The 25,007-nt window shown below is 38.8% G+C and overlaps 2 protein-coding genes across 6 annotated transcripts in view; one reads left to right on the top strand and one right to left on the bottom strand.

The window, feature by feature from the left end:
- RPIA (ribose 5-phosphate isomerase A) overlaps positions 1-7,510 on the top strand; it is a 31,648-nt gene extending 24,138 nt beyond the window's left edge. For all 4 annotated transcript variants that reach the window (XM_032235322.1, XM_032235324.1, XM_032235321.1 and 1 more), the window contains exon 10: positions 845-7,510. In XM_032235322.1, coding sequence (XP_032091213.1) covers positions 845-942 — 98 coding nt within the window. In that variant the 3' untranslated portion in view covers positions 943-7,510. The remainder of the gene's footprint in view (positions 1-844) is intronic.
- On the bottom strand, positions 1,140-20,651 carry LOC116520881 (cytochrome c oxidase assembly protein COX18, mitochondrial). Of its 2 annotated transcripts, none has more exons than XM_032235319.1 (6): positions 20,154-20,651; positions 19,295-19,395; positions 16,584-16,747; positions 13,785-13,906; positions 11,262-11,369; positions 1,140-3,277 (listed from the first exon to the last, which is right to left on the bottom strand). In XM_032235319.1, exons 1-6 carry the CDS (start codon positions 20,514-20,516, stop codon positions 3,269-3,271), a joined length of 867 nt encoding a protein of 288 aa, XP_032091210.1. In that variant the 5' UTR covers positions 20,517-20,651; the 3' UTR covers positions 1,140-3,268. The 2 variants fall into 2 exon arrangements, with proteins under 2 accessions (XP_032091210.1, XP_032091209.1); XM_032235318.1 differs by lacking the exon at positions 1,140-3,277 and adding an exon at positions 9,412-10,243.
- Positions 20,652-25,007: the final 4,356 nt, after the last annotated feature.

The raw sequence follows: 25,007 nt of genomic DNA, 5'->3' as shown, positions 1-25,007 counted from the left end.
TCAGCAATGCAGAATTTAGTATTTCCCCTCATTTTCTCAGTTTGCTTATATCTGAAGTCTTAATTGGTATTGGGCAAAGCTGCTATATTGTTTTTACAATATGAATTAGATAATTACCTATGAAATTATCCCTGCTATATTGTTTTTACAATATGAATTAGATAATTACCTATGAAATTATCCCTTATGGGTGCTCATAAGTATTTGGGCAAAAAGGGAACCTGCTTATTGTTAGAAGTGCTGGGTCTACTCTTTGGATATTCCATGGCATAAAATTTCACTTGGCTTATCCTATATGACTAAAATGCATGACTAAGATAAGGTGATTTTTAAATAGACATCAGAAATCTTTGCAACTGCCTTGTCTGGCTTCTCTTGATTATAGTTTGAGGCTACAGTTCTTGTTTCTTTTGCTTCTTTTTCCTGTCAAAAAATTAGTGAGATACATATAGAGAAAAAAGGGATGATGGGCAAATGTCAGCTTTGCTTTTGCTGCAAAATGATCGCACGATGCACCCTATTGAAAATGTATTGTTTTGACTCCTCCTTCCCCTTCTCGCTGTTGAACACCCAAAGCAGTAAAAAAGAATTTCCCCTGGAGCAGGGCTTTTCAAACTCAGCAAAAGTACAAAGGTCTGGAATTCTGGAAGTTGAAGTCTACACAACTTAATTATTGAGGTTGAGATATGCTACTGTGGTTTATGTAGTATTTTAATATAGAATTTTTATTTTTGAAGCTTTCAGCATATTTCATCTCAGTTGAATTTATATCATTCTTAAGATATATTAGTTAATGTGTAGTATTTTGGTAATAATTAAACATAATTGAGTTTTTCTGTTTTAGGAGTGGTGGAAACAGGTCTGTTCATCAATATGGCAGAGCGAGTTTACTTTGGCATGGAAGATGGTTCTGTTAGTGTACATGAGAAGCCGATTCACTGACCTCTCACAATTACACAGCTCTACTTTGCTATCTTACTCTTATGAAAAATTATCATCTTGATGCCAGCCTGACAACTTGCCTTAAAGCATTCAGTCTGGATCTCAGTGAATGGAATAAAAAGGTCCAGGGAATGTCATCTTAAGATTTATTTTTTAATGTAATTTTTTAAAAGTGATCATCATTTTGAATGTTTCAAACTTTTTATTTTTTTATATAAATAATGTACAAAAAAGATACTTTGTGCAGTATTGGAATATTTTGACTCCAGAGGGGAAGAAAGTAAATAAAATATATGGTTCAATAAAAAAAACCCAAGATATATTTTATTTGAAAGGGCTGTATACAGTAAGAAATCTTTTTGGTTCTGTATTTTATGCCTTTAAAATGATTTTAATCATTATTTTTAATTAGATAATGTTTTGTTATATTCTTTACAGCGCAACTAATATTTCAGCAGTTGATTTTTGTAATCCAAATTAAATTTTAATTTCTGCTTAGAACTGACTTACTATATTTGACATCTCCTTAATTGTTCACATGTTGCCATGAGAATTAATGTGTGAAAAACAGACTGTGTCCGGACTGTTCTAGCCAGTGTCACTGACACCGGTCAATAGAGACTTGAATTTATTTATATCAGCACTGTAGGGAAGCCACATTTTTAAATGTTTCCAAAACAGCTTGGAAGAAGTCTTGCCACAAAGATTGCTAAGCCAATATGAGCAATGTATTTATTAGTCCCAATTTTGGTGTGTAAATTCAGTACTCCATTATTTATTCCTAGTAGCAAAATATTCCAGTCTATTCTCCAAAGTTGGTAGAGACAGCGGTGATGCATGGGTTAACTCAGCCAGTAACCAATAGAACTGAGTCTACAAAAGTGATGTCATCGCCTCTGAGGAATGTCCTCCCGTTTTTTTAGACTCAGTTTGATTGAAACTGGCTGTGCTAATTGCTCTCCCCTCAACTTAACTATTCAAAATTGCTGAATTGGCTACTTTAATCTGTTTTAATAGGCTTCTCCTCTAAAAATTTTACTTCTAAATTTTTAGTGGACAGGATCGTTGATAATAGCAACTCTCGGAACCAGGGCTCTCAATTAGCCCCAGGGCTTCCTGAGAGGTACTGCCAGGGTTTTCTTCGGAGGCTTTTAGCCTCTTGACTTTGCCTGCGATTGCAAAGTCTTCCCTGGACTCAGCGCTGCCTAGCACTGGCTGTTGGAGGCTCTGCTTAGCGCTCCCGCTTTCTGCTGGCTCTCCATCACCGCCAAACGCCGCCGGGAAAGCGCCGCTGCTGCTGCACACCGCCGCCGCTAAGCGCTCCTGCTAGACTGCCACCGCCTCTGCAGCCTCCTCTTAGAGCCCACACTGCCCTCATTCCTTCCGTGGCCTCAGCTACCTCATGGCGCCTGGCCCATAGGCTCTGTAGCCTCAGCAGCCATTTTGTTTTGGTGTGAAGAAGCTCCGGTGGCCATTTTGATTCTCCCCTTCGGGACAACAAAGTCATGAGTACAAGCCATTGCTTCCTCTCCTGCCCATGATCCACAAGTCCCTCCAACTACCCTGGACACTGCTCCCACCACCGAGTCTCCATCATCTGGGACCCAGAGGCGCAACCTGCCCTGGAGGCTCCCCCCACTGAACCCTCTTCCAAGGCTCCCAGGTCTAGTCACAGGACCACAGCCAATCCACCTTCGCAGGACGATGGCAATGCCACTCAGGCTCCTCCCCAAAAGGCCAGGGGCAAGACCAAACACACGGAATCCCATCTGGTTCAGTCTCAGAGGACTGTTCAATCCAGTCCTCTTCCTGACCTATCTTCTGATTTGAAGGATGATCTCTTCCCTGCAGCATCCATTATCCAACCTGAGGAAGGAAAGGCACAGGCAATCTGGCCTGTAGTAGGGATGAATCCAAGGGTGGCAGGAGCATCACTCCTGATGAAGAGCCCTTGTACCAGGAGGATATCTCTTCCCCTTCCCGCCGCTGTTGTTACTCACCTGGCATGGCTGATATCATATCTGAGGCCATTGAACGTGGCATAGCAGCAAGACTTAAGCACAGGTCTTCTAACCATTCTACTCCACGCAGGTCTTCTTCTGCTTCCAGATGCAGGAAAGGTGATTTCTCGGCCTCCTTCATCGCATAAGTTACCAGGCATGTCCATCCAACCATTGGTTTTTGGGCCTCCCCCCCAACTCACTTACCTTTGTCGGTCTCTTTAAACCTGCTGTCTTTCGGTCTCTTCTTTTTAAGGCCAAGATCGCTGGCATCCCTTCACCCAAGGCTCCTCAGGGAACGGAGGTGGACACCACCAACCCCCTCTTCATCCAGCCTAAAGTGAAAAAAGAGGTGATTCCATCACCCAGACACTTCATAGACATGGTCCAAAACCAATGGGCATCACCAGGTACAGGCCTCCTCCCCAATATCTTAGACAAGCACCTGTATAATGTGGGACCAGAACTCACCAAGGCTCTATAGGTACCTTCTATTGACTTACTTGTAGTTAGCTTGTCCTCTCCTAACGCAGCCTCAGCAGCTCCAAAGGAGGCTCTTCGCTCTGAAGACAAGAGAATAGAACAAACTCTGGTCAAGGGACATCAGGCCTCGGATTGGGCCGTCAGGGCAGCTACGTCTGCTTCTTTCTTTAGTCACTCTGCCCTCTTATGTCTAAGACAACTTCAAGGGAGACTTCCAGCCAGGGATTCTAGGGCTCGCAGGGACATTAACAAATTGAAGGCGGACCTAGAATACACTGCAGATGCCTCCTTAGACGTGGCCCGTTTCGCATCCAAAGCCATAGCATTCTCTATCACCATTCGCTGGTTCCTCTGGCTGAAGCAGTGGTAGGCGGAGTCCTGAGCCAAATGGAGATCTGCCTCCTCTCCCTATTCTTCCCCCTTCTCTTTGGTTCTCCCTTAAAACCTCTACTAGTAGAGTCCAAGGATAAGCGGAATGTCCTGCAACCGGCCACTAAGAAGCAGGAGGGTCGGAATCAGTCCTTTTATCGTAGGCAGCCCTTTCGTGGACAGGACGGGGGTTCCTCCAACCCCTGTCCGCAATGTCAGGCTCCTTCCAGACAGGGCCCCTCCTTCTCAAACAAGATTCGGCCTTCTCTTGGTCTTGCGCTCCAGCCCTCCAAACCATTTTGTCACGTGCCCAATCTCCAGGGACCCTCACAAGATGCTCCTAGTAGAGCAGGCCATCCCTCTGCTTCACATTTGGGCCATTCAATCTGTGCCTCCAGGCCAGGTGGACAGGTTTTTTACTCTTGTCTCTTTATTGTGCTAAAGTCTTCGGGGAGCTGAAAAGCAATCCTCGATCTCAAATTTCTAAATCGATTCATCAGGTACAGATTCAAAATGCACTCTCTCCTGTCAATCCTGGAGAGTGTGCGAAACACGATCACCTCACATCAGTGGACCTCATGGAGGCTTACCTCTATGTGCCCATTCACAAGCAACACAGGTGTTCCTCCGCTTTGCCTATGTGGTCCGTCACTTTCAGTATCGGGTCCTTCCATTTGGGCTGTCAGGGTTTTCCCAAACTCCTGTCAGTCGTAGCAGCCCACTTGCGAGCCAGATCATGTGCTACCTGGATGACATTCTCCTGTTGTCCAGGTCACACAACTGGGCTCTTCAGGATCTCCAGGACACCTTACAGGTGCTTCAGGAGGTGGGATTCTCCATCAATCAGGAGAAGAGTCACTTTGTCTCCACCTCACATCTGGTACTCTTGGGAACCCTCATCGATTCTTCTCAGGGGAAGGTCTTCCTGTCTCAGGAACGCCAGATCAGCCTCAGAGACCTGGCCAATGAGGTGCGAGGGAGACAGCTGGTCCCTCTTCTCCAGCTGTCTCAATTGCTGGGGAAGATGGTCTCATACTTCTCCATTGTTCCTTGGATGCGGCTCCACAGCCGCTGCCTTCAATGATTTGCCATTCCAGAAAACCAACAGCAACCAACCCTAGTGAAAGTCAGGTTGACTCCAGAGGTAATCCAATCTCTGGACTGTGGATCTCCCCGGCCATTTCTCGGAGGTCCTTCTTCAGGGAATCTCCACGTCTCATAGTCACGATGGACGCAAGCTTATGGGGATGGGGAGTTCACCTGGAAGATCAAGTGGCTCAGGCTCTCTGGTCCAATTCTGACCTTTCCCACAGTATGAATTGGCTAGAGTTGAGAGCCATCCATCTGGTTCTCCTTCATTTCCAATCCTCACTTCTCAATACACACATGCTGATTCGGACGGACAACACAACAGCCAAGGTGCACGTCAACCGCCAAGGGGAAACAAGGGCGCTATCTCTCACGAATCTGCCTTTTGCCTAGGAATCTGGGCGGAAGCCAATCTTCTCTCTCCACACCGAACACATCTCAGGCACAACAACACCCAGACAGATTGAGCCACACAACAATCGACCCTGCGGAGTGGAGCCTGAACCGTCACATCTTCAGACAGCTATTGTCCAGGTATGGGACTCCAGTGCTAGATCTATTCGCAACGGTATCCAACAGGCAGTTGCCCAGGTACTTGTCTCGTTACAGGGCACCAGGTGCCCTTAAGGTGCAGGTGGCCTCACGGTCTCCTGTATGCCTTCCCTCCCTTCCCCGTTACAGAGGGTGATTTGGAAAATGATAGAGGAAGATGCCGAACTCATCCTAATTGCCCATCATTGGCCGCACCAACCCTGGTATGGTATCTTCCAATGATAATGTCCCCTTTTCATCAGGGGTCCATTCACCATCCCGACTTGTCCTGGCTTCGCCTAACCGCATGGAAGCTGAGTGGGCGGTCTTGAGGGCGGCTAACCTTTCTGAGACTGAAATTCGGATTATTCAGGCTTCTCGCTTGCCACTAACAGGATCTTTGAATCAATGTGGAAGACCTTCACTACATGGTGCTGCTCTTGAGATGCCATCCCCCTGAAGGCTTCGGTCCCCCAGGTTTTGGATTTCTTCCAACAGGGGCTTGATAAGGGGCTCTCGCCAAACACCTTATGGCGACAAGTGTTGGCTCTCTCTTCGGTTCTCTCACTTCACCGAGATGAGCCTCTTTTCTTGCACCCTCATGTCCACCGCTTCATTAGGGGTGCGTCTAATCTCTGTTCTCCTGTCATACACCCTTTCCCCTCGTGGCATCTAGCCAGGGTCCTTGACTTTCTCGCTGAACCGCCCTTCAAACCTCTCAGGTGAGCCTCATTGCATCATCTTACACTGAAGACCTTTCTGGTGGCCATCACGTTGTCACGTCGGGTCTCGGAATTGGTGGCCCTTTCCATCCAATCTGACCTGTATTTCATCCGTACCATGTGGTCCTTTGCCTTGATCCCACCTTTGTTCAAAAGGTAAATTCGGTCTTTCATTGATCTCTAGACCTCTCTCTTCCAAATTTCTGTCCTAATCCTTCTTACAGACTTGAATGCAAATGGCACAGGTTAGACGTGCTCTTAAGATCTGTATTGCCAAGACGGCTGTCTTCAGACACACCGAAGCTCTCCGTCTTTTTCCATCCCACAAATAAGGAGCTAAAAGCTTCTCCATCAATCAATGGTTGGGCGCTGGATCCGATCTGCCATTTCAAGAGCTTACCTGGCACATCATCTCACTCCTCCATCATCACGGCACATTCCACGTGCAGTGCAGCTATGGTGGCAGCGTGGACAAGACAGGCCTTGGTGGAGATCTGCAAGGCGGCCACCTGGACTACTACTACCCCCTTTATCTGCCATTATAAGGTAGATACATATGCTTTGGCGGATGCGGCATTTGGACAGTGGGTCCTTCAACAAGTTCTTCCCTCTCCAAGCTCCTAGCCCAGTCCCATTCCCACCCAGGGACAGGCCTAGCTTTGGTATGTCCCATGCATGACCGCTGTCTCCACCAACTTTGGAGAATGGGGCGTTGGTTCTTACCTGATATGCCCCTTCTCTGGGCAGGTGGAGACAGTGGTCATCCCCGCCCTTTCAGGCTCTGGCTTAATTTGCAGAGGGAGATCTGGGAGAACTACAGGAGCATCAAAGGGATTGAGAGCAATCAAATAGCGCACAGCAGTCTACTTATCTCCTTCGTCAAGAAAGCGGGAGGACACTCCTCAGAGGCGATGACATCACTTTTGTAGACTCAGTTCTATTGGTTACTGGCTGAGTTAACCCATGCATCACCGCTGTCTCTACCAACTTTGGAGAATAGGCTGGAATATTTTGCTACTAGGAATAAATAATGGAGTACTGAATTTACACACCAAATGCATGACCGCTGTCTCCACCTGCCCAGAGAAGGGGCATATCAGGTAAAAACCAAAGCCCAATTTTAACAATTATTTATGGACATGGTTTTGGGTTAAATTCTTATTAAAAGCTGAGAATTGTTAATCCTTGGCATGGCGATATAGATGCTGTAACTAAACACAGATAAAATTAGAATCTTCTTGAATGAACTATAAATGTAGCAAGAATAAGTTGTGTAATTGAGTCATACTTTATTCCTTAATACATTGCCTGATCAAAAATATGACTTGATACTTCATCTGTTGTAGCATTTAAATAAAGTACTGCAGTGCCAGCCATGTGATTGTATGTTTGAATATCTTTTTCATTGATTTTCTGAAAAAAAATCTTGCAGGAAAACTCAAGTGGTATGCCTTTTTCAATCATCCTACTCTAATAGCTAGCTTAACATTGTTAGAAAATCACAAATAAAATATGGAAGTGGTAGATCATCTTCAGTTCTTCATTCTTTTAATGTATCCAATACAAAAAGGTCATTTTCCTATATTTTAACCCTAAAATTGTTTTTCATTTCATTGTTTTTTATTCTAACAGATAAAAATTAATTATTAAAATACATTTTGTGGCTTTTATTACCAAGTAAATGGGCTGAATGTTCAAGATTGTTAATTCCTGGATTCATACCCCTTGTGGCTTGTTAATGGGATTCATGCCCTTCCCAGGTGGTGGTGGATAACTGTAATGCCACGTTCTTTAAGGGAGGGGATGATTCGCCCGCTCCACTGCACCCACTGGACAACTTTTTCTCTGTCTCCTGTTATTGAGAAAGTGGTTTGGTTACAGATTCAAAGATTCTGATAAGCCCCTTCAAACAGGTGTCGGGCCAGGACATAGGACAAAGATGGCATTGATCATGGTTTTGGATGAACCATGAGGATTTGGCATTTTATACTATGATAAGTTATATACATAAAATAAGTAATCAAACCAAAATTTGCAATTAAAAAGTAGTGAACAAAAATATTTAGTTTTAGGACTTGTGTAGAACAAGTTGTGTTTCAGGTAATATTTATGCAGAAATACTGAACATTCAAAAAGATTCACAAGCTTTTAAGCACCACTGTATAAATCAGCTTTTCAAACTTAGCCATAGCAGTATTTTCATCCATCTCCAGAAGTTAGATTACTTATGGTACAGTGAAAACTTGGTTGATACTATATCTGTGATGCTGAATAGTTTGCAACGATCCTAGCTGGTTCGTTTGAGGAAACCTTTTTATTGTGAAACATCATAATATGCCATAATTGCCAATTCACTGTGCTGAATTGATCATGAGTCTGACTCCTACAAAGTGCTTAACACTATGTACCAGTTACATTTGTCTATTTCAATATATGTTTGAAAGAAAAATTAGAAACACATCCAAAATGCATTAAATTCCACACACGCCAAAAAAGGATGGAAGAATCTGTTCACTATAACAGCAGGTATTTGGGGTACTACTTTTTGTGAATTCAATGTATCTAATGTCATTTTCAAAGTTCCAGTTCAACAGTACTGGAGTACTGTTTAAACTACTGTTTTAAAGTATTAGGCTAATTTATTTTCCCTTTTTTATTCAGAGCTATGAAGCCAAATGATAACTTTAGTTTTTCTGTTAATGCAGATTGGAGAATGGTTACTGGTTGATGAACATTTCCTTTCCTTAAAATTAAAAAATATATATTCAATGTGATTAGAAATATGCTTATTAATATTATGAAAGTTCATTAGATTCTTCCACATAAATGGTGATTGGTATATGAACAGCTAAATCAATATAACTACAGTTAAAAGAGCTGCTTCTAAAACTGTGAAGCTAGTAGAGACGCTGGGCAATTGTCACAGGTCAATTGCGTTGCTAGAAAACGAAGAGATTGCTCAAGAAAGATTTGTCTTCTTTAAACTTAGATACTATCCCTTATGTAATGTCTTCCCCAAGTCTCAGATTTCTAATTGCATATTTATAACTCACTGCTAAAATATTTCAATGTTTCTTAAATACAAAAATGTAAATCATAGGTGTTATAAAAGTAAAATTAACATATATTTAACCATTTCATCTAGACCAGTGGTTCTCAGCCTTCCCAATGCCGCGACCCTTTAATATAGGTCCTCATGTTGTGGTGATCTCCAATCATAAAATTGGTGTCTCGGTTCCTAAGACCATCTAAAATATGTGTTTTCCAATGGTCTTAGGCGACCCCTGTGAAAGGATCGTTCGAACCCCAAAGGGGTCCCGACCTACAGGTTGAGAACCACTGATCTAGACTAATATGGGTGCAAGAAACTTACTGTTTTCTAGAGGATATGTGGAAGAAATGTGATCAATTGAAATCCTATGAATGGGAGCTACTTGGAGTTTTACTGTTAACTTCACCCCTAAAGTTCTTTTCTGTTTGGCAACTCATTATCTCCCTTTGCATGACTGTACATGTCACATATGACACAGAAGATAGGATGGGAGTTTTTCTCTCTTCTAAATCACTTCGAAAATATCAGAAAACCAGTTTATGATTTTATGAACATGTTATATGCATGCTGAAAAAAATATGCTTGTATTTTAAGCTGCCAAAATTATTAAGAAACAAATATCAATACATAATATTCAAACAATTACATCACCTAGAAGGACAAGAAATGTTTTTCAGGAAAAGCTGCAAGATTTCAGAAATTCCATATAAATTAAAAACAAACACTGAATCGAAAGCTAATATTTTTAAGGATGTTGTCTCCTACTTGCTGACAAAAAAATATCTAAAGGGGACATAAAAAGTTTCTCTACTCTAACAAAGTTAGCTTCATAATACAATTTAATATAGTAAAAAAATCATTTGGTTCTATTACAGAGATGCATATCACTTAAAGAAATATTTCATGTACAAAGCAGCAACAATGTCTTTGTATGGAGTATCTGAATCAGACTTGGTCCGAGGGAGATGGAATAATTTACAGAAAGCAGGAGAGCGCAGCAGAAGGTTATGTGAAAGGCCTATGAAGCTGGAAGATACCCAGTACAAAGCTAGTATCTGAAATAAAAGAAGGAAAAAGGACATACTAACTTTTACAAAGTGAATAAAAGTAGTATTATTGCCAACTAGTCACATCATCTCTCATTAAAAATATCCAAATTAAAAAAAAAGCTTGAGTAACGTGTTATCCCATTTTCTTCCTAGGAATTCTGAATGATAAGGCATTATACCCCCCTAATTTTATCTTTATAAATGTATCATATTAGGATGAAGAATAGTGAATAACCATGACTCCATGAAATCCTATTTAGAATGTCTGAAATATTCAGCAATTTCCACATAGGAAGCCATCTTAAAAGCTGAGCTTCATAAACCATTGTTTACATGCAGCATTTGAAGTTACTGATTTTAATACGTCAGATTGGTTTTTTTTCCAGTTGCCATGTAGCATTATAATTCACAACCGTTTATCACCAATCAGCTCATATGAAAATTAGATCCTACCTCAAAAAGACATTCTTCCAAGTAGGTCATTTATGTGGCGAAATAATATGTATTGATAATGTGCAGCAAGATTTAATGTCCTATTTTATGATTTGTAGATGATCTCTAAATTCTGTTGTGCCACATATAACACTAGTTGGACAGAATGGATTTAGTAAATAGAAAATATGACTTGGTGAGAGGAAGATTTGAATTCAAATCCCCACTGGCCATCACACAATGTAGGAAACAGCACTATAAGTATTTATAAGCTAGCAATACCAATATAAAATAGCAATAGCACTTAGATTTCTGTATCACTTCATAGCACTTTACAGCTTCTCTAAGCAGTTTACAAAATCAGTATATCAGCTCCCAAGAATCTGAGTCCTCATTTTACCGACCTCAGAAGGATGGAAGGCTGAGTCAACCTTGAGCCAGTGGGAATCGAACTGCCAATCTGCTGAAAAACAATATTCTTAATAATACGATTCCTCAATGTTCCCAACATTGAACATCCATATGAAGCCATTCAATGTTGGAAGCAAAGACCTTTTGCAGCTAATATAATGTACTATACTAACAAACTTACTGATGGAACATTTGAAGCAATGGGGATCATTAGCACAGAGACTGCTCGAAAAAAGTTGGTAGCATACTTCCAAACCCAGGATGTTTCAGTTTTTCTTAAACTAAAAATCTGGAAAGACAAATTAGAAACAGTAAGAAGAAATATCAGTTAGGATTATATTTACTGAATGATGTTCTGGGCAAATTAGCTGATTATTCACATATTTACATGTATCACCTGATACACCATTGAGTTTTTACAGCCATAATATTCTACAGTATGATGGAGGGCCTTATGACAGGGAATTACAAGTCAAGAATTAGAGATTTTGATAATCAAACATAATAATAGAACTACAGAAATGACTACATGCACAGTTGAGAAGATTAGGGCAGGAGATACTGACGCCAAGTAAGTTAAAGTACAATTGACAGAACGCATTCTGTTAAGACTTTGTATGTATTTTTATGTCCATGTTTTTTCATTAAACCAAACCTTAACAGCATAAAATATGTTTAACAAGTATCTTTTAAAGTTATTTTACCAAATTAAATTTTAGAATTCCCAATATACCCAGAAATGTTCTTTATGTCAAAGTAAACAATTTTCATTCTGTGGACAAAATTATTCGGTATTCGGTAAATGAATTTTTTTATCACTTGTTCTGAAGCTTCACAATAGGCTGTCTTGTTTATGCTAATTATTTTATGATCCGGAATATCTACGCTATTTCAGACTAAGGACTCAAGGTTAGTCCCTACATTTTGGAGTAATATATAACCATTGGCAATGATATCCACACATACTAAATCAGTTTGTTTCTAATGTAGTCACATTAGAAATGGACTGTAGGTCTATAAATTAAACCTACGTAGGCAACCATCTGGCTATCTACATACAAACAGCTCTGGAAATTAAGGCAAATTCTGTCTATGAGATCTGGAAGCAGAAAATTTGTTTATACTAAACACTAGCAAGATAAGTGAGAAGGACAAGTAAATATGAGTCCATCTTCTGCAGGTAAATCACAGGTAACTATTATCTCAGTATTGCAATAAAAAAAAAATTAAGAGACTTTCATTAAAGATTGCTCCGATAGGCACCACTTAGGTATTTTTGACAGGAATTATAGATATGCTTTCATGAGGTACAGAAAAGAGTTGTGTGTCTTATTTTTTAGAATTAAAAGTTTGAACCCTGGTTTAAAAAAATAGGTTGACATGGTCAAGATCATGTCAATAAATGGCTTTACTTTCAAAGAACAGTGAAGAAATTTCATTAACTGCATTGTCAGACTCTACTATTGTCCTTGGAAAAAAACCTCTTGGTTTATGAGAATCGGCTTTTTAAAAAAGAAGCTACTTCTATTCCTAGCCTGGTAGCATTATACATCGGAAAGAAAAACACAAAAGAAAAATTTAGTAGTTAGGTATGGGTGTAGAATAATTCAGTCTCTTCATTAAAAAAATCACTCTTACCGGCAGCATTAGGTGAGTCTGAATGTTTTGCTATTAAAAATAAAGCAATCACTGGCTTTTGCTGGCTTGATCATTTTCTTATCTGTTTTTATTCTTGTGCACCACTCATAAGTCAAGTGGTTTGTTATATTAAATGTATCAAATAAAAATAAATGCCATGAATTCCATCACATCAAATTATCTGAGTTCATATGCATTTAAAACAAATTCCCTTCCATTATACTACACATTTGTGAGAGTTCTAGAAAGCTGGACATTCGTTTGAATCCAAACTATCTCTTTTGTTAATTTTGCAATACTTATGAACTATTCTTCTTTGCATTATATCATCCAGACCCTTAAACTTTATCAATTGTGACAATTAAATTTTAAAATGATTGACGCCCCTACCTAGTGAACAAAAGCCAAATGAGGGAACACTATGAATTATTACAGTAGGTAAAATAATAAAACTAGAACTTGCTCTAATCCAGTTATTGTTATTATTAAGTATCCTTCTCCCAGCTTCAGTACACTTGCCATTTTGCTAATTTTATGGTAATTTATTTAGTTTTTATGAACAGCCCAGAGTTGTTGAGTATCATGCAGCATACAAATTTAATAAATTATGTCTATGTCTTGGGTGCTATCTGAATCTTAAATCTACAATATAGTCAGCAGCAGTGGCAATGACTGCACTTGTTTTAACATTCATATTGTCAGAAATTATTGAAATCAAGTAAAAACATACAATTTCCAAATGAAAATTAAATATAAAAGTGCTCCTGGGATAGCATGTTGATATTTCACCAAAGTTTGAATGACAGGAATGCAAATACCAGCCCTAACTTTATTTAGTGTTTTCCTCTCTCTAGTTTGTAACTTGTTTAATAATTGGCTGTTTCCAATTCTATATGTACTAACTGTAGATATTGTGTCTACATCTCAATATTCCTTGCTTAGTGTTTTGAAAACTGTGGAGAGCCTGTATTAAATTAGAATTATATAAGAAGAATAAACAAATTACAAGCTACTTGGGGTACAACAGCTTCTAATCCACCCCCTGATTTTATAATAGACCTAATACCTCTACTATCAGTAGATTGAGAAGTCCAAGAGTGATTGGCAAAATCCAAGTTGAGTCAGGTAAAGTGAGATCTTTAAACCAGAGTATGCCTCCTGTGGAAAACTGCTCCTGAATTAAAAGCCCTGTTGAAAACACACAAATAATTGGCATATTATTTATTGTAAATGTGGCAAATATTTTAGAGCATTAGTACTGATAGTGAATTTAAACTAGGAATGATTGCTAGCAGATTCTGTAAAAAGGACTAGCAACAGCAACTTGTGGATGTTGGTTTTCTCCTACTTGGTTAGATCTATAAACACTAGAACTAGATCTACCAATGGGTTAGACTAAAGTAATAGTTGAGAAGTCATTGCATTTTTTTCTTTTCAATTCAGATTTTTTTTTTTTAGGTTCAAAAGTTTTATTTCTTTTAAAACAAACATTTCATCATTCCTCAATCAGTAAGACATCGAAGTACAATTTTTGTGTGTCAAAATAATTCTAGTTTACCACCAAATTCTTGTCTAGCCTAATGCATACCCCTCCCTCCCTCCTCCCCAACCCCCCTCCTCCTTCTCCCCCCGACTTCCCAGAACCCGTACACGGTATGGATTTTTAACAAACACAGTCTAAAATCTATTGAAAAAAAGAAATAAAGAAATTAATGACATTCTACATTGACCTTAGCTTCTTCTTGCTGAACTAACTTTAAACAATTTAAATCATTTCTGATCTTAAGCATAGGCTAACTGGAATTTCTTGGTCCCGTATTTATTTTGTATATAGTCAATCCATTTTTTCCAGTCTCGTTTATATCTCTCATTGGAGTGATCTTTAAGATATGCCGATATTTTAGCCATCTCGGCTAAGTTTGTAACTTTCAATGTCCATTCTTGAGTTGTAGGCAAGTCTTCCTTCTTCCAGTATTGCGCCACCAACAGTCTTGCTGCCATTATTAGGTGCAGAATCAAGTTACTCTCTACCACTGTAAAATCAGTACATATACCTAGTAAGAATAACTGAGGAGTAAACTTTATCCTTCTTTTAAAGATATTTTGCATAATCCACCATATTTTTATCCAGAATGCCTTGACCTTTTGGCAGGTCCACCATATATGATAATATGTAGCATCGAGAGAACCACACCTCCAACATTTAGGCTGTACATTCGGATACATAGAAGCCAACTTTTTAGGATCTAAATGCCATCTATAGAACATCTTATAAAAATTTTCTCTCAGATTTTGAGCTTGTGTGAATTTCACATTTGTTACCCATATTCTTTCCCATGTATCCAACATCATTGGTTCTTCAATATTTTGAGCCCACTTTATCATACAATCTTTAACTAATTCTGTTTCCGAATCCATCTGTATTAATACATTATATATCCTCTTTATATGCATTAAACCTTGATCTCTTATTTGTTTAAACAAATTATCTTCAGCTTGGATAAAACCAATTTTTAAATTATACAACTTCACTGATAATTATGCTTACATTTTGCATATTAAATATTATTCAGCAGCTTCAAAGGTAAATAGATCATCTGACACAGACCATTATTATTGGATCTCTGTCTGTCCATCTCTCCTCTCCCTCTCTCACAGAGTAATACTCCTGCCCCCTACTTCCTCACGACACTCCTTTAAGGTGGTTTGAACTGAGAGAGAGAGAGAGAGAAAGAAAGGGAGTTTTCATGCCCATATAGGCAGTGTTTTTGAATCAGTGTTGATCCCGACACCTGCCTAGATATGTTCCTGCAGTTTTCTTGACAAGATTTCTGGTTTGCCATTGCCTGCTTCCCAGGACTGAGGGAAAGTGACTGGTTGAAAGTCACCATGCTAGTTTTGCAACCATGATATTAGCACTCACAGTCCCCCAGTTTTTAGCCTGAGGCTTTAACCACTACATCAAATTGGCTCACTATGCAAAGCTCTCTGCTGCACCAGATTAAATAATAATAATAATAATAATAATAATATTCAATGAATAGCTTTTGCTGATTAATTCTTATTGCTCTACTATAATGCACTAACACTTGAATAATTATGTTGGATATTATTTATACTCCTCATGCACTGTACAACCTGGAAGCCTATCTCTCAGCTCCTGCATGAAGAACAGACATTAGTGCCTGTACTCTAGAAAAATTTAGATGGCCCCTCTCTGCTGTTGTTCAGAAGGCTGGTGAAAATCTGGCTCTTCACCAACCTTTGGTGAGGGAAGAAGAGTGAGATTCCTTACTTCATTCGATCTGTCTAGTGGTGGGTTACAGGCACTACACCCCGGTACGAGTGTACCGAAGCCTGCTCAGAGCACCAGGTACCGTTCCAGTACGGTACTCCGGAGGGCCCTTCCAAGCTCACCTATCCTTTAAACCTTTGGCGCTTCTGCGCACAGCATGTACGGCGCCTGCATGACGCTCTGCCAAGCAGCTTAAGCGTCATGGAGGTTTGCAGAAGCGTTGCAGGCAAGTATGACGCATGCATGCATGTGTCCATGTGTGTGACGCTAGGCCTGTTCTAACCGTACTGGTTGGAACGGGATCTGGAACCCACCACTGGATCTGTCATACTTGCCATTTTACTATGTTTATGTTTGAGTATTGTAAACTACCCAATCATTGGGAATCAGACAGTACACAAGTTTAATTATACTTACTTGCTGTAATCAACTTCAGAATTAAAATGATTTAATGGCAAAGCTAGAAAAAATATTAAGTCTGAAAAGAAATGTTTCATTTAAGAAAGTAAATCACCGAGAAAAGAATTTTAGAAAATACAATAATTTAAAGCAGTACTACACAACTATTACCTTCAGAATCTCCTCTGCCAATACTTAAATCACGTAAAGCTACGGAAACAAAGACCCATACTGGAAGCTGTACCCAAATGAGCAGGGTGGTCTTGAAAGGATGACAATTATCTCGAATATATAACTCTGAAACTATTCTTTTTATATTTCTCCTGTAGCATGCCCTGGATGGAAAGAGAAATAAAAGATCATTTTAGAGATTAACAGAACAGTCCATGAACAAAAGTGGTTACTTCTACTGAGTTAGAATTTCAGTATATACCAAGTCAAGTCCACCTTGACTTTAAATGTTGCAATAAGGAAATTGTCTAGAATTAGAATTTAGCAGTATTTCTAAGGTAAGAAAGAATAGCACATTATATTAAAGCTATTGCTAGTGGAACTATTACTGTTAATTTTGGACTATTTTTTTAATGTAATTAAAGTGGGGCAAAAGAATATTTAGTCAGCCACCAATTGTGCAAGTTCTTCCACTTAAAAGATGAGAGAGGCCTGTAATTGACATTATAGGTAGACCTCAACTATGAGAGACAAAATGAGAAAACAAATCCAGACAATCACATTTCTGATTTGGAAAGCATTTTTTTTGCAAATCATGGTGGAAAATAAGTATTTGGTCACCTACAAACAAGCAAGATTTCTGGCTCTCACAGACCTGTAACTTCTTCTTTAAGAGGCTCCTCTGTCCTCCACTCATTACCTGTATTAATGGCACCTGTTTGAACTTGTTAGCAGTATAAAAGACACCTGTCCACAACCTCAAACAGTCACACTCCAAACTCCACTAGGTGAAGACCAAAGAGCTGTTGAAGGACACCAGAAACAAAATTGTAGACCTGCACCAGGTTGGGAAGACTGAATCAGCAATAGGCAAGCAGCTTAGTGTGAAGAAATCAACTATGGGAGCAATAATTAGAAAATGGAAGACATACAAGACCACTGATAATCTCCCTTGATCTGGGGCTTCACGCAAGATCTCACCCCATGGGGTCAAAATGATCACAAGAAAGGTGAGCAAAAATCCCAGAACCACACGGGGGAACCTAGTGAATGACCTGCAGAGTTGGGACCAACGTAACAAAGGCTACCATCAGTAACACACTATGCCGCCAGGGACTCAGATCCTGCAGTGCCAGACGTGTCCCCCTACTTAAACCAGTACATGTCTGGACCCGTCTGAAGTTTGCTAGAGAGCATTTGGATGATCCAGAAGAGGATTGGGAGAATGTCATATGGTCAGATGAAACCAAAGTAGAACTGTTTGGTAGAAACACAACTCGTCGTGTTTGGAGGAGAGAGAATGCTGAGTTGCATCCAAAGAACACCATACCTAATGTGAAGCACGGGGTTGGCAACATCATGGTTTTGGGCTGTTTCTCTGCAAAAGGACCAGGACGACTGATCCGTGTACAGGAAAGAATGAATGGGGCCATGTATCGTGAGATTTTGAGCGCAAACCTCCTTCCATCAGCAAGGGCATTGAAGATGAAACTTGGCTGGGTCTTTCAGCATGATAATGATCCCAAACACACTGCCCAGGCAACAAAGGAGTGGCTTTGTAAGAAGCATTTCAAGGTTCTGGAGTGGCCTAGACAGTGTCCAGATCTCAACTCCATAGAAAACCTTTGGAGGGAGTTGAAAGTCCGTGTTGCCCACTGCTCTAGAGGAGATCTGCATGGAGGAATGGGCTAATATACCAGGAACAGTGTGTGCCAACCTTGTGAAGACTTACAGAAAACATTTGACCTCTGTCATTGCCAATAAAGGATATATAACGAAGTATTGAGATGAACTTTTGATATTGACCAAATACTTATTTTCCACCATAATTTGCAAAAAAAAAAATGCTTTCCAAATCAGACAATGTGATTGTCTGGATTTGTTTTCTCATTTTGTCTCTCATCGTTGAGGTCCACCTATGATGTCAATTACAGGCCTCTCTCATCTTTTTAAGTGGGAGAACTTGCACAATTGGTGGCTGACTAAATACTCTTTTGCCCCACTGTACCTGTGGAAAACATTTGACTTTCAGGAGCAGCTATTTAGTATTTTTATAAGTTGTGGGAGATCATTCATTCGTAAGTTGTGGGAGATCATTATGGCCACCTGCTTTTAAAAAAATTAAGGATGGCAGCAAAAAGCCTCCAAGATTTAAATTATTCAAAGAAAAGTAATGGTTAATGATAATCTATTTTTATTCCTGATCGTAGTAAGAACAGATACAGTAAAACTTGGAGACTAAAGTTATTTATTCTTCATTTCTCATCCCATTTTTCTTAAGAGATGCCTTCTATATTGTATACCTGAAAACAGGGATTACATTCTTTAATTGTAATTGATATGAGAGTGATTCTGAGAACTCCTTGGCAGAAAAACAAATGCTTCAAATAAATTTGTTCATCATATGTCATATCTGGGAACAGTTAATAGGAATGTAAATAAAATATTTTGAATAAAAGAGAAAAGATCAGAAGTTTACTTAGATCTCTATGAAATGCTAATCAGAAAATATACAAATAGCTGAAAGAAAAATATAGAAAAGGAGGCCAAATCCCAGAGCAAGACCTACAGTAGGATTACTGTACAAATACCATAGTAGGATATGGTACAAGCATCTTACAAATATGTTTGTCTCTCAGATAACCAATCCAAATACGAAATACTGAAGAACATATATTGGTATTTTCTTGTGATTATTAGAGACATCTTACCTAGCCTCCTTTTCAGACCAATTGTGTTGCTTTGCAGAAACTGAAACTTCATAACGGAGCTGTTTGGCTAAGGATTCAATTTCAGGCTGCAATTTTTCTAACTAGCTGAAAAGACAAAGAAGTCTTAATTATACAAAATACACATTTTCTCCCATATTATTTTCTAAAAGTATCACCCAGCCTCTTAGTTTCTAGGTCAGCAACTTAGCTATACATCATGTGACATTTTTCACACTATTTGTGTTAAGGATATCTTCTCTTCTAATGGAAATTTTAGTGTATATCATAAAGTATAAACAATGAACAGGCAAAATAAGAAATGTTAGAGGGCATTCTGGATGACAAAGGATGAACATACTAAGAAAAAATATTGTGCACAGTAAAAAAGGAGAAAGGGGAAAGGAAGAAACAGATATTTATCCAGACTAATAAGATCTTGCTTACATAATTTAATTAAACTAAATATATTCCATACATCTCAATGCATCTGTATTACTTCATGTATTTCTAGATGAGGCAAAGTGAATGTTAGTTGCTAAAAGTTCAGGAGCTGAAGATGTGCCCACATGGATGCAAATCCAAAAAAATCGGATGAATGGTCATGCAGGTGCTAGCGTCTTTGTGCTGGCACATCTTTTTCACAAGTACATAAAGATCTTAGCAGAATTTGGACTGCTCATCTAAATTTTACTATTTATAAGCTGTCACACTTCAACATCACTCGGTGTAAAAAAACGTGCACCCCACTTTCTTCGGGAGGGTCACTTTTAATATCCACAATCCGTAAATAAGAACACGATCTACTAAGAAGAACTCCCTCTGCAAAGGCTGAGTGGCAACCCCTCCTTTTGGAACTCACGCGGGCGACGACGCGCTTCTGGAAGACGCTGAGAGGAAGGGTTAGGCCAGTGCGCAGGATGGCCGTAGCTGCCAACACCGTGGACCACCAGGGCAGCCCGGATGCAACCTGCAGCGCTATTAACCCCGATTCTACCGTCGCGACAGGCGCCGACGAAGAGAGCGTCTCGTACCAGGTCCCAACCCAGGGAGGGTCTCTGTGGTTTTCTTCGACACCCCCGGCGGGCGCAGGCGTACAGAGGAATCGAGCTCCCCCGCAACGGCAAAGGACATCGAGGGAGGAGCGGGAGCGCAGCCCGTAGGCGACCCTAAAGGCCATTCTAGATCCAGCAAACGACGCCATCTTGCTGGCCAGAATGCGCATGCCCTCAGACGAAAAGTGGCTTTATCGCCAAGGCCTAGGCCAGGATCCTCCAAACTTGGCCGCTTTAAGACTTGTGGACTTCAACTTCGCCAGGTAGCTTGGCTGGCCGGGGAATTCTGGGAGTTAAAGTCCACAAGTCTTAAAGCGGCCATGTTTGGAGACCCCTGGCCTAGGCTAATATTTGGCTGGGTAATTCTAGGAATTGAAGCCGCGGATCTTAAAAATGGGTAAACATTGAGAAATGGCGCTAGCTTTTGAAAGTTCCGGTTCCGGTTTTTTGAAGGCGTCTTTGGCGCTTTGCTTGAGCGGAAGTGGAGGACCATAATAGTTGACGTTTAGCTTTCAGCATGTGTGCATTCCTCCTCCCCCGTTTTTTTTTTTTCATATGGAATCGCTTTGGATGAAGAATGAGCTGTTTCATTGTATTTGACTGAAGAATTAGGTTAAAGTGTTTTTTTTTCCCCAACGAGAAATGTAAAGCGATGCTTTTGGTTGCTTACCGATAGCCTTGATTTGAAAAAAGCGAGTCTTCTTCCAACCAGGCCAAATAAGGCTGACATTGCAGGGAAGGTCATCCAAGAAATTTTTTTTTGATTCTCTCTCTGCGGTATATTATCTAGTATCACTCTCTCTACATATCCCCAAACTACAGAAAGTTATCCTCAAGGAAAATCGCATGAAATGAGCGAGAAGGGAGAGATGAATCCCGACATATAGTCACATTTGATTATTACTATTTCTGATACATAACCTCCCTTATTTTCTATGCAGATGTGCACTTTTGATTACAAAATAAGCAGAAAAGAAAGAGATGCATTTTATCATACCAGTTCAACCATAATAATTTCCAGATGAATATCAATGTTAGGGCTGTTTTAAAACTTTTATAGGCATAGGCACATTTTTTTCTTTACAAACCTTTGTTGCAGTGATAATCTGGATGCTTGAGGTTATAAAGGTACTCCCTGGATCTCTGCTTTTCAGTAAATTGCAGGGGATTTTTTTTTCTTGTCCAAGAGCACCAGTAAAGTTTTTGGTTCAAGCATTCACATTTATTTGCAAATGTGATTGTAATGTGGACAGATATTTCACTCCCTAACTTCCCACTTGTTATCTGTACATCTGCATTTGAGTCTTGAAAACAAAATAAATAGCTTGACTTATTTTTTTTAGAGTGGAATATTAAATTTAAATCCAAATCCAATTCTGTTATTTACATAAATTCAGTCAGTATGGAATTAAATTAGCAATTTCAGTATCATGTAAACTGATATCATCTGTAGAGCTGAGCATATGTAAACATTTTTGTTTATTGCAATATTGGGAAATTGCATTGATAATTAACTGATTCATTATATCTGTATTGTATTTGTCTAAGTATTAAATAAACCAGATGTTATTTTTATTCTACATTACTAGAATTTTCTAAATCATTTAAAATGGAAGTATGAAAGAATTTAATAATAATTTAAAAATATTTTATGCTTTGTTTAAAAATTCATGCTATAAAACCCCCCATGAATCTGGCCATGGGAAAAAAGAGAACAAATGGAAGAATCTTTTTAAAATATGAAGGATTTATTACTTAAGTTTGTCATCATAAATAGTTACATTTCTTTTTCAAATCTTGTCTGCACTGAAATAATATGAATTGGTGCAGATACTGAAGAAAATTGTTGATGAATAACCCAAAAGGGAAAGGTAAATTGTAGCATCATAAGTTAATTTAGTGATGATCATTTAGCAGAGAAGGTAATGGAAAAACAATTTTATTTAAGTATCTTTTGAATGCTTTATTTATTAGATATTAGATACAATATATAGTAATTGATGCAAACCTGCAAAAAGAAAAATTATGCATAATAGTTGCAGAATATTTTTCTATATCCTTCAAGTTTTTTGTAGGTACTGTGCCCTTTATTTCAAGGGATAATATGAACATAGTTTTTATAATACATAACATTAAATAATCATGAAGATGTTAGCATTTATTTATTGTATTATATAATTTAATACAAGAATGATTCTCAACCTATGGTCTGCAGACCCATGGGGGGCTGTGATGTCACAGGAGGTCCGTGAAGGTTTGAAAAAATGTTATGATTTAAGTCTTGGGAGTCAGTCCATTGCCACAAAAACTATTTAAAGGGGGTCCATGGTGAAGAAAAGGTTGAGAACCAGTGCATTATAACACATAATATTATCTGAATTGCACTCTGCTTCATCAGATATTGGAGTTTTGTCATGAGGAATAGTATTTTAGGGTGTGCCGAAATACCAGTTATTGGGAGAAAAAGGAATAGAGATGAGAGACAAGTTTTATTTGTAAGAGCATTATTTCAGGGTGAAATTAATCCTTGTAAAATGGTAAGAATTTTTTATATTTTATATATTAACTATAAAATGCAACAGGATCTTATATATAAGAGATTAGGCATCTCATGATGAAATTGCTCTTTTACTTAGTGATAGAATTCCAAGAGCTAAGCAGCATCTATCCTGATTATTATTTAGAAGTAAATGTCAGGGTTCCAAATAACACCACCAACAGAAGTAAAACTCAAAGGCAGGCATTTTCCTCAAACCTTAATTTTATTAGAGAAGTCATATTGGTACATCTGGGAAAACCCAAATCTGAAAGCCCCCGGGGTTTTCCCCAGCCAAAGTAAAGTCAAAATCCCTTCTCCTGCATACACATGGGCATCACATGGGCCAATCAGGTCACTGTCCCAACTGTAACAGATTCCCAGTCATACCTGTCCAGGTGCAGGCTGAACATCCTTGACTGAGGGAAAAAATGTTATGGCTATACATCCCACACTGACTCCATCCACCTCCCTCCTGTTTTCCACAATTTCGCCATCCACCAAGTGTGGATGGGAAAAAGTTAAAGATGATCTCCAGGGCTGATAGTGAGCACATCAGCAAATATTGTGGCTCCAACTTATACTAAGTCAAAATGAAATCCAGGAAGATGCTCCCGGATGATGGTATTCTTCATTACTGCCATAAAAATTACAGGATCACAATCAAATCTCCATTAGCTGTGGTGACTTGAAGGAGACTAATTTTTTAAGAATGACATTTTGAAATTAATAGTGACAATATATCCTGAGAATTGAACTGTTTCCCTACTGTCAGAGGATGACAACTGAAGTTAAAATTTACTATTGTTATTTTTACTTTTTTAATAACTTTTTTTCATTTTATTGTTGCAAACTGTCCAGAGTAGCCCCGTGGTAATAACAAATAAATGTAACAATAAACAAATATTTTAAATTGAATGGATGGAATTGGGGTAAGTAGACTGTTTATTCATTAGAGGCTAGGTTATATATATGGAAGCAATTCAAAGAATTTTTTTTTTTATTGCTAAAGCAGGAACTTGGAGGAAGATATAATTTCCAGATGGAGAAAAGTTCAGGACGATTGTCGAGATGAAAACTTCCTTGACTAATTTAATTAGTTATTAACACCCCACAAGGTAGGTAATAGTGGTGGTTCATAATCATATGAGAGCTGCATACCAGGATATTTGAGAAATAAAATCCCTCAATTTTTTTTAAAAAAATCTGTTAACTACTGTTATTGTTTTAGATTAGCAAACAACACACAGAGAACCAAAGGTTGATTCTCGCTCTGCGGTATATTATCTAGTATCACTCTCTACATTATCCCCAAACTACAGAAAGTTATCCTCAAGGAAAATCGCATGAAATGAGCGAGAAGGGAGAGATGAATCCTGACATAAAGTCACATTTGATTATTACTATTTCTGATATGTAACCTCCCTTATTTTCTATGCAGATGTGCACTTTTGATTACAAAATAAGCAGAAAAGAAAAATATGCATTTTATCATACCAGTTCAAGTATAATAATTTCCAGAGGAATATCAATGTTAGGGCTGTTTTAAAACTTTTATAGACATAGGCACATTTTTTCTTTATAAGCCTTTGTTGCAGTGCAAGAAATAAAATCCAATTTTTTTAAAAAAAATCTGTTAACTACTGTTATTGTTTCTTAGATTAGCAAACAACACACAGAGAACCAGAGGTTGAACAGTCTGCATTTCTAGCAACATGACTAATAATTAAATCTGGTCCATGGTTCATCTTTGGAGGGTATAAGTTGGTTTCTTTCATTTGGAAGATTAATATGGTTCATCACAGAGTCAGCCAGGTGCTCAGACTGGATTTGGCATGTTTGGCTGTCTATCAAATCCTTCCCAAGGACCTATATAAGCAGATGGAAATGTTTTTTGGTATTACAGATATTGTGTCAGGATGTAAGCTACTTCAAGTAAAATTGCCTTTTGCAATTGACTGATGGTGAATTTGTCAATCTGATGGTATTCAAGTGGTGCTCCTTATTTTTGGGAATGTACCCAAAATTTACTGGGCAGACATTATTGTTGGTATCTGTTTTCTTTTGTCACAATCAATCTATTCTATTTTTGTTAGCAAGTTTTTGTATTTTATTGTCTCCAGTT

Source organism: Thamnophis elegans, chromosome Z, assembly GCF_009769535.1.
Source record: "Thamnophis elegans isolate rThaEle1 chromosome Z, rThaEle1.pri, whole genome shotgun sequence".
In the NCBI taxonomy this organism is placed as follows: Eukaryota; Metazoa; Chordata; class Lepidosauria; order Squamata; family Colubridae; genus Thamnophis; species Thamnophis elegans.
The sequence above is the reverse complement of the archived record's forward strand: the minus strand, read 5'-3'. Positions and strand labels throughout refer to the sequence as shown.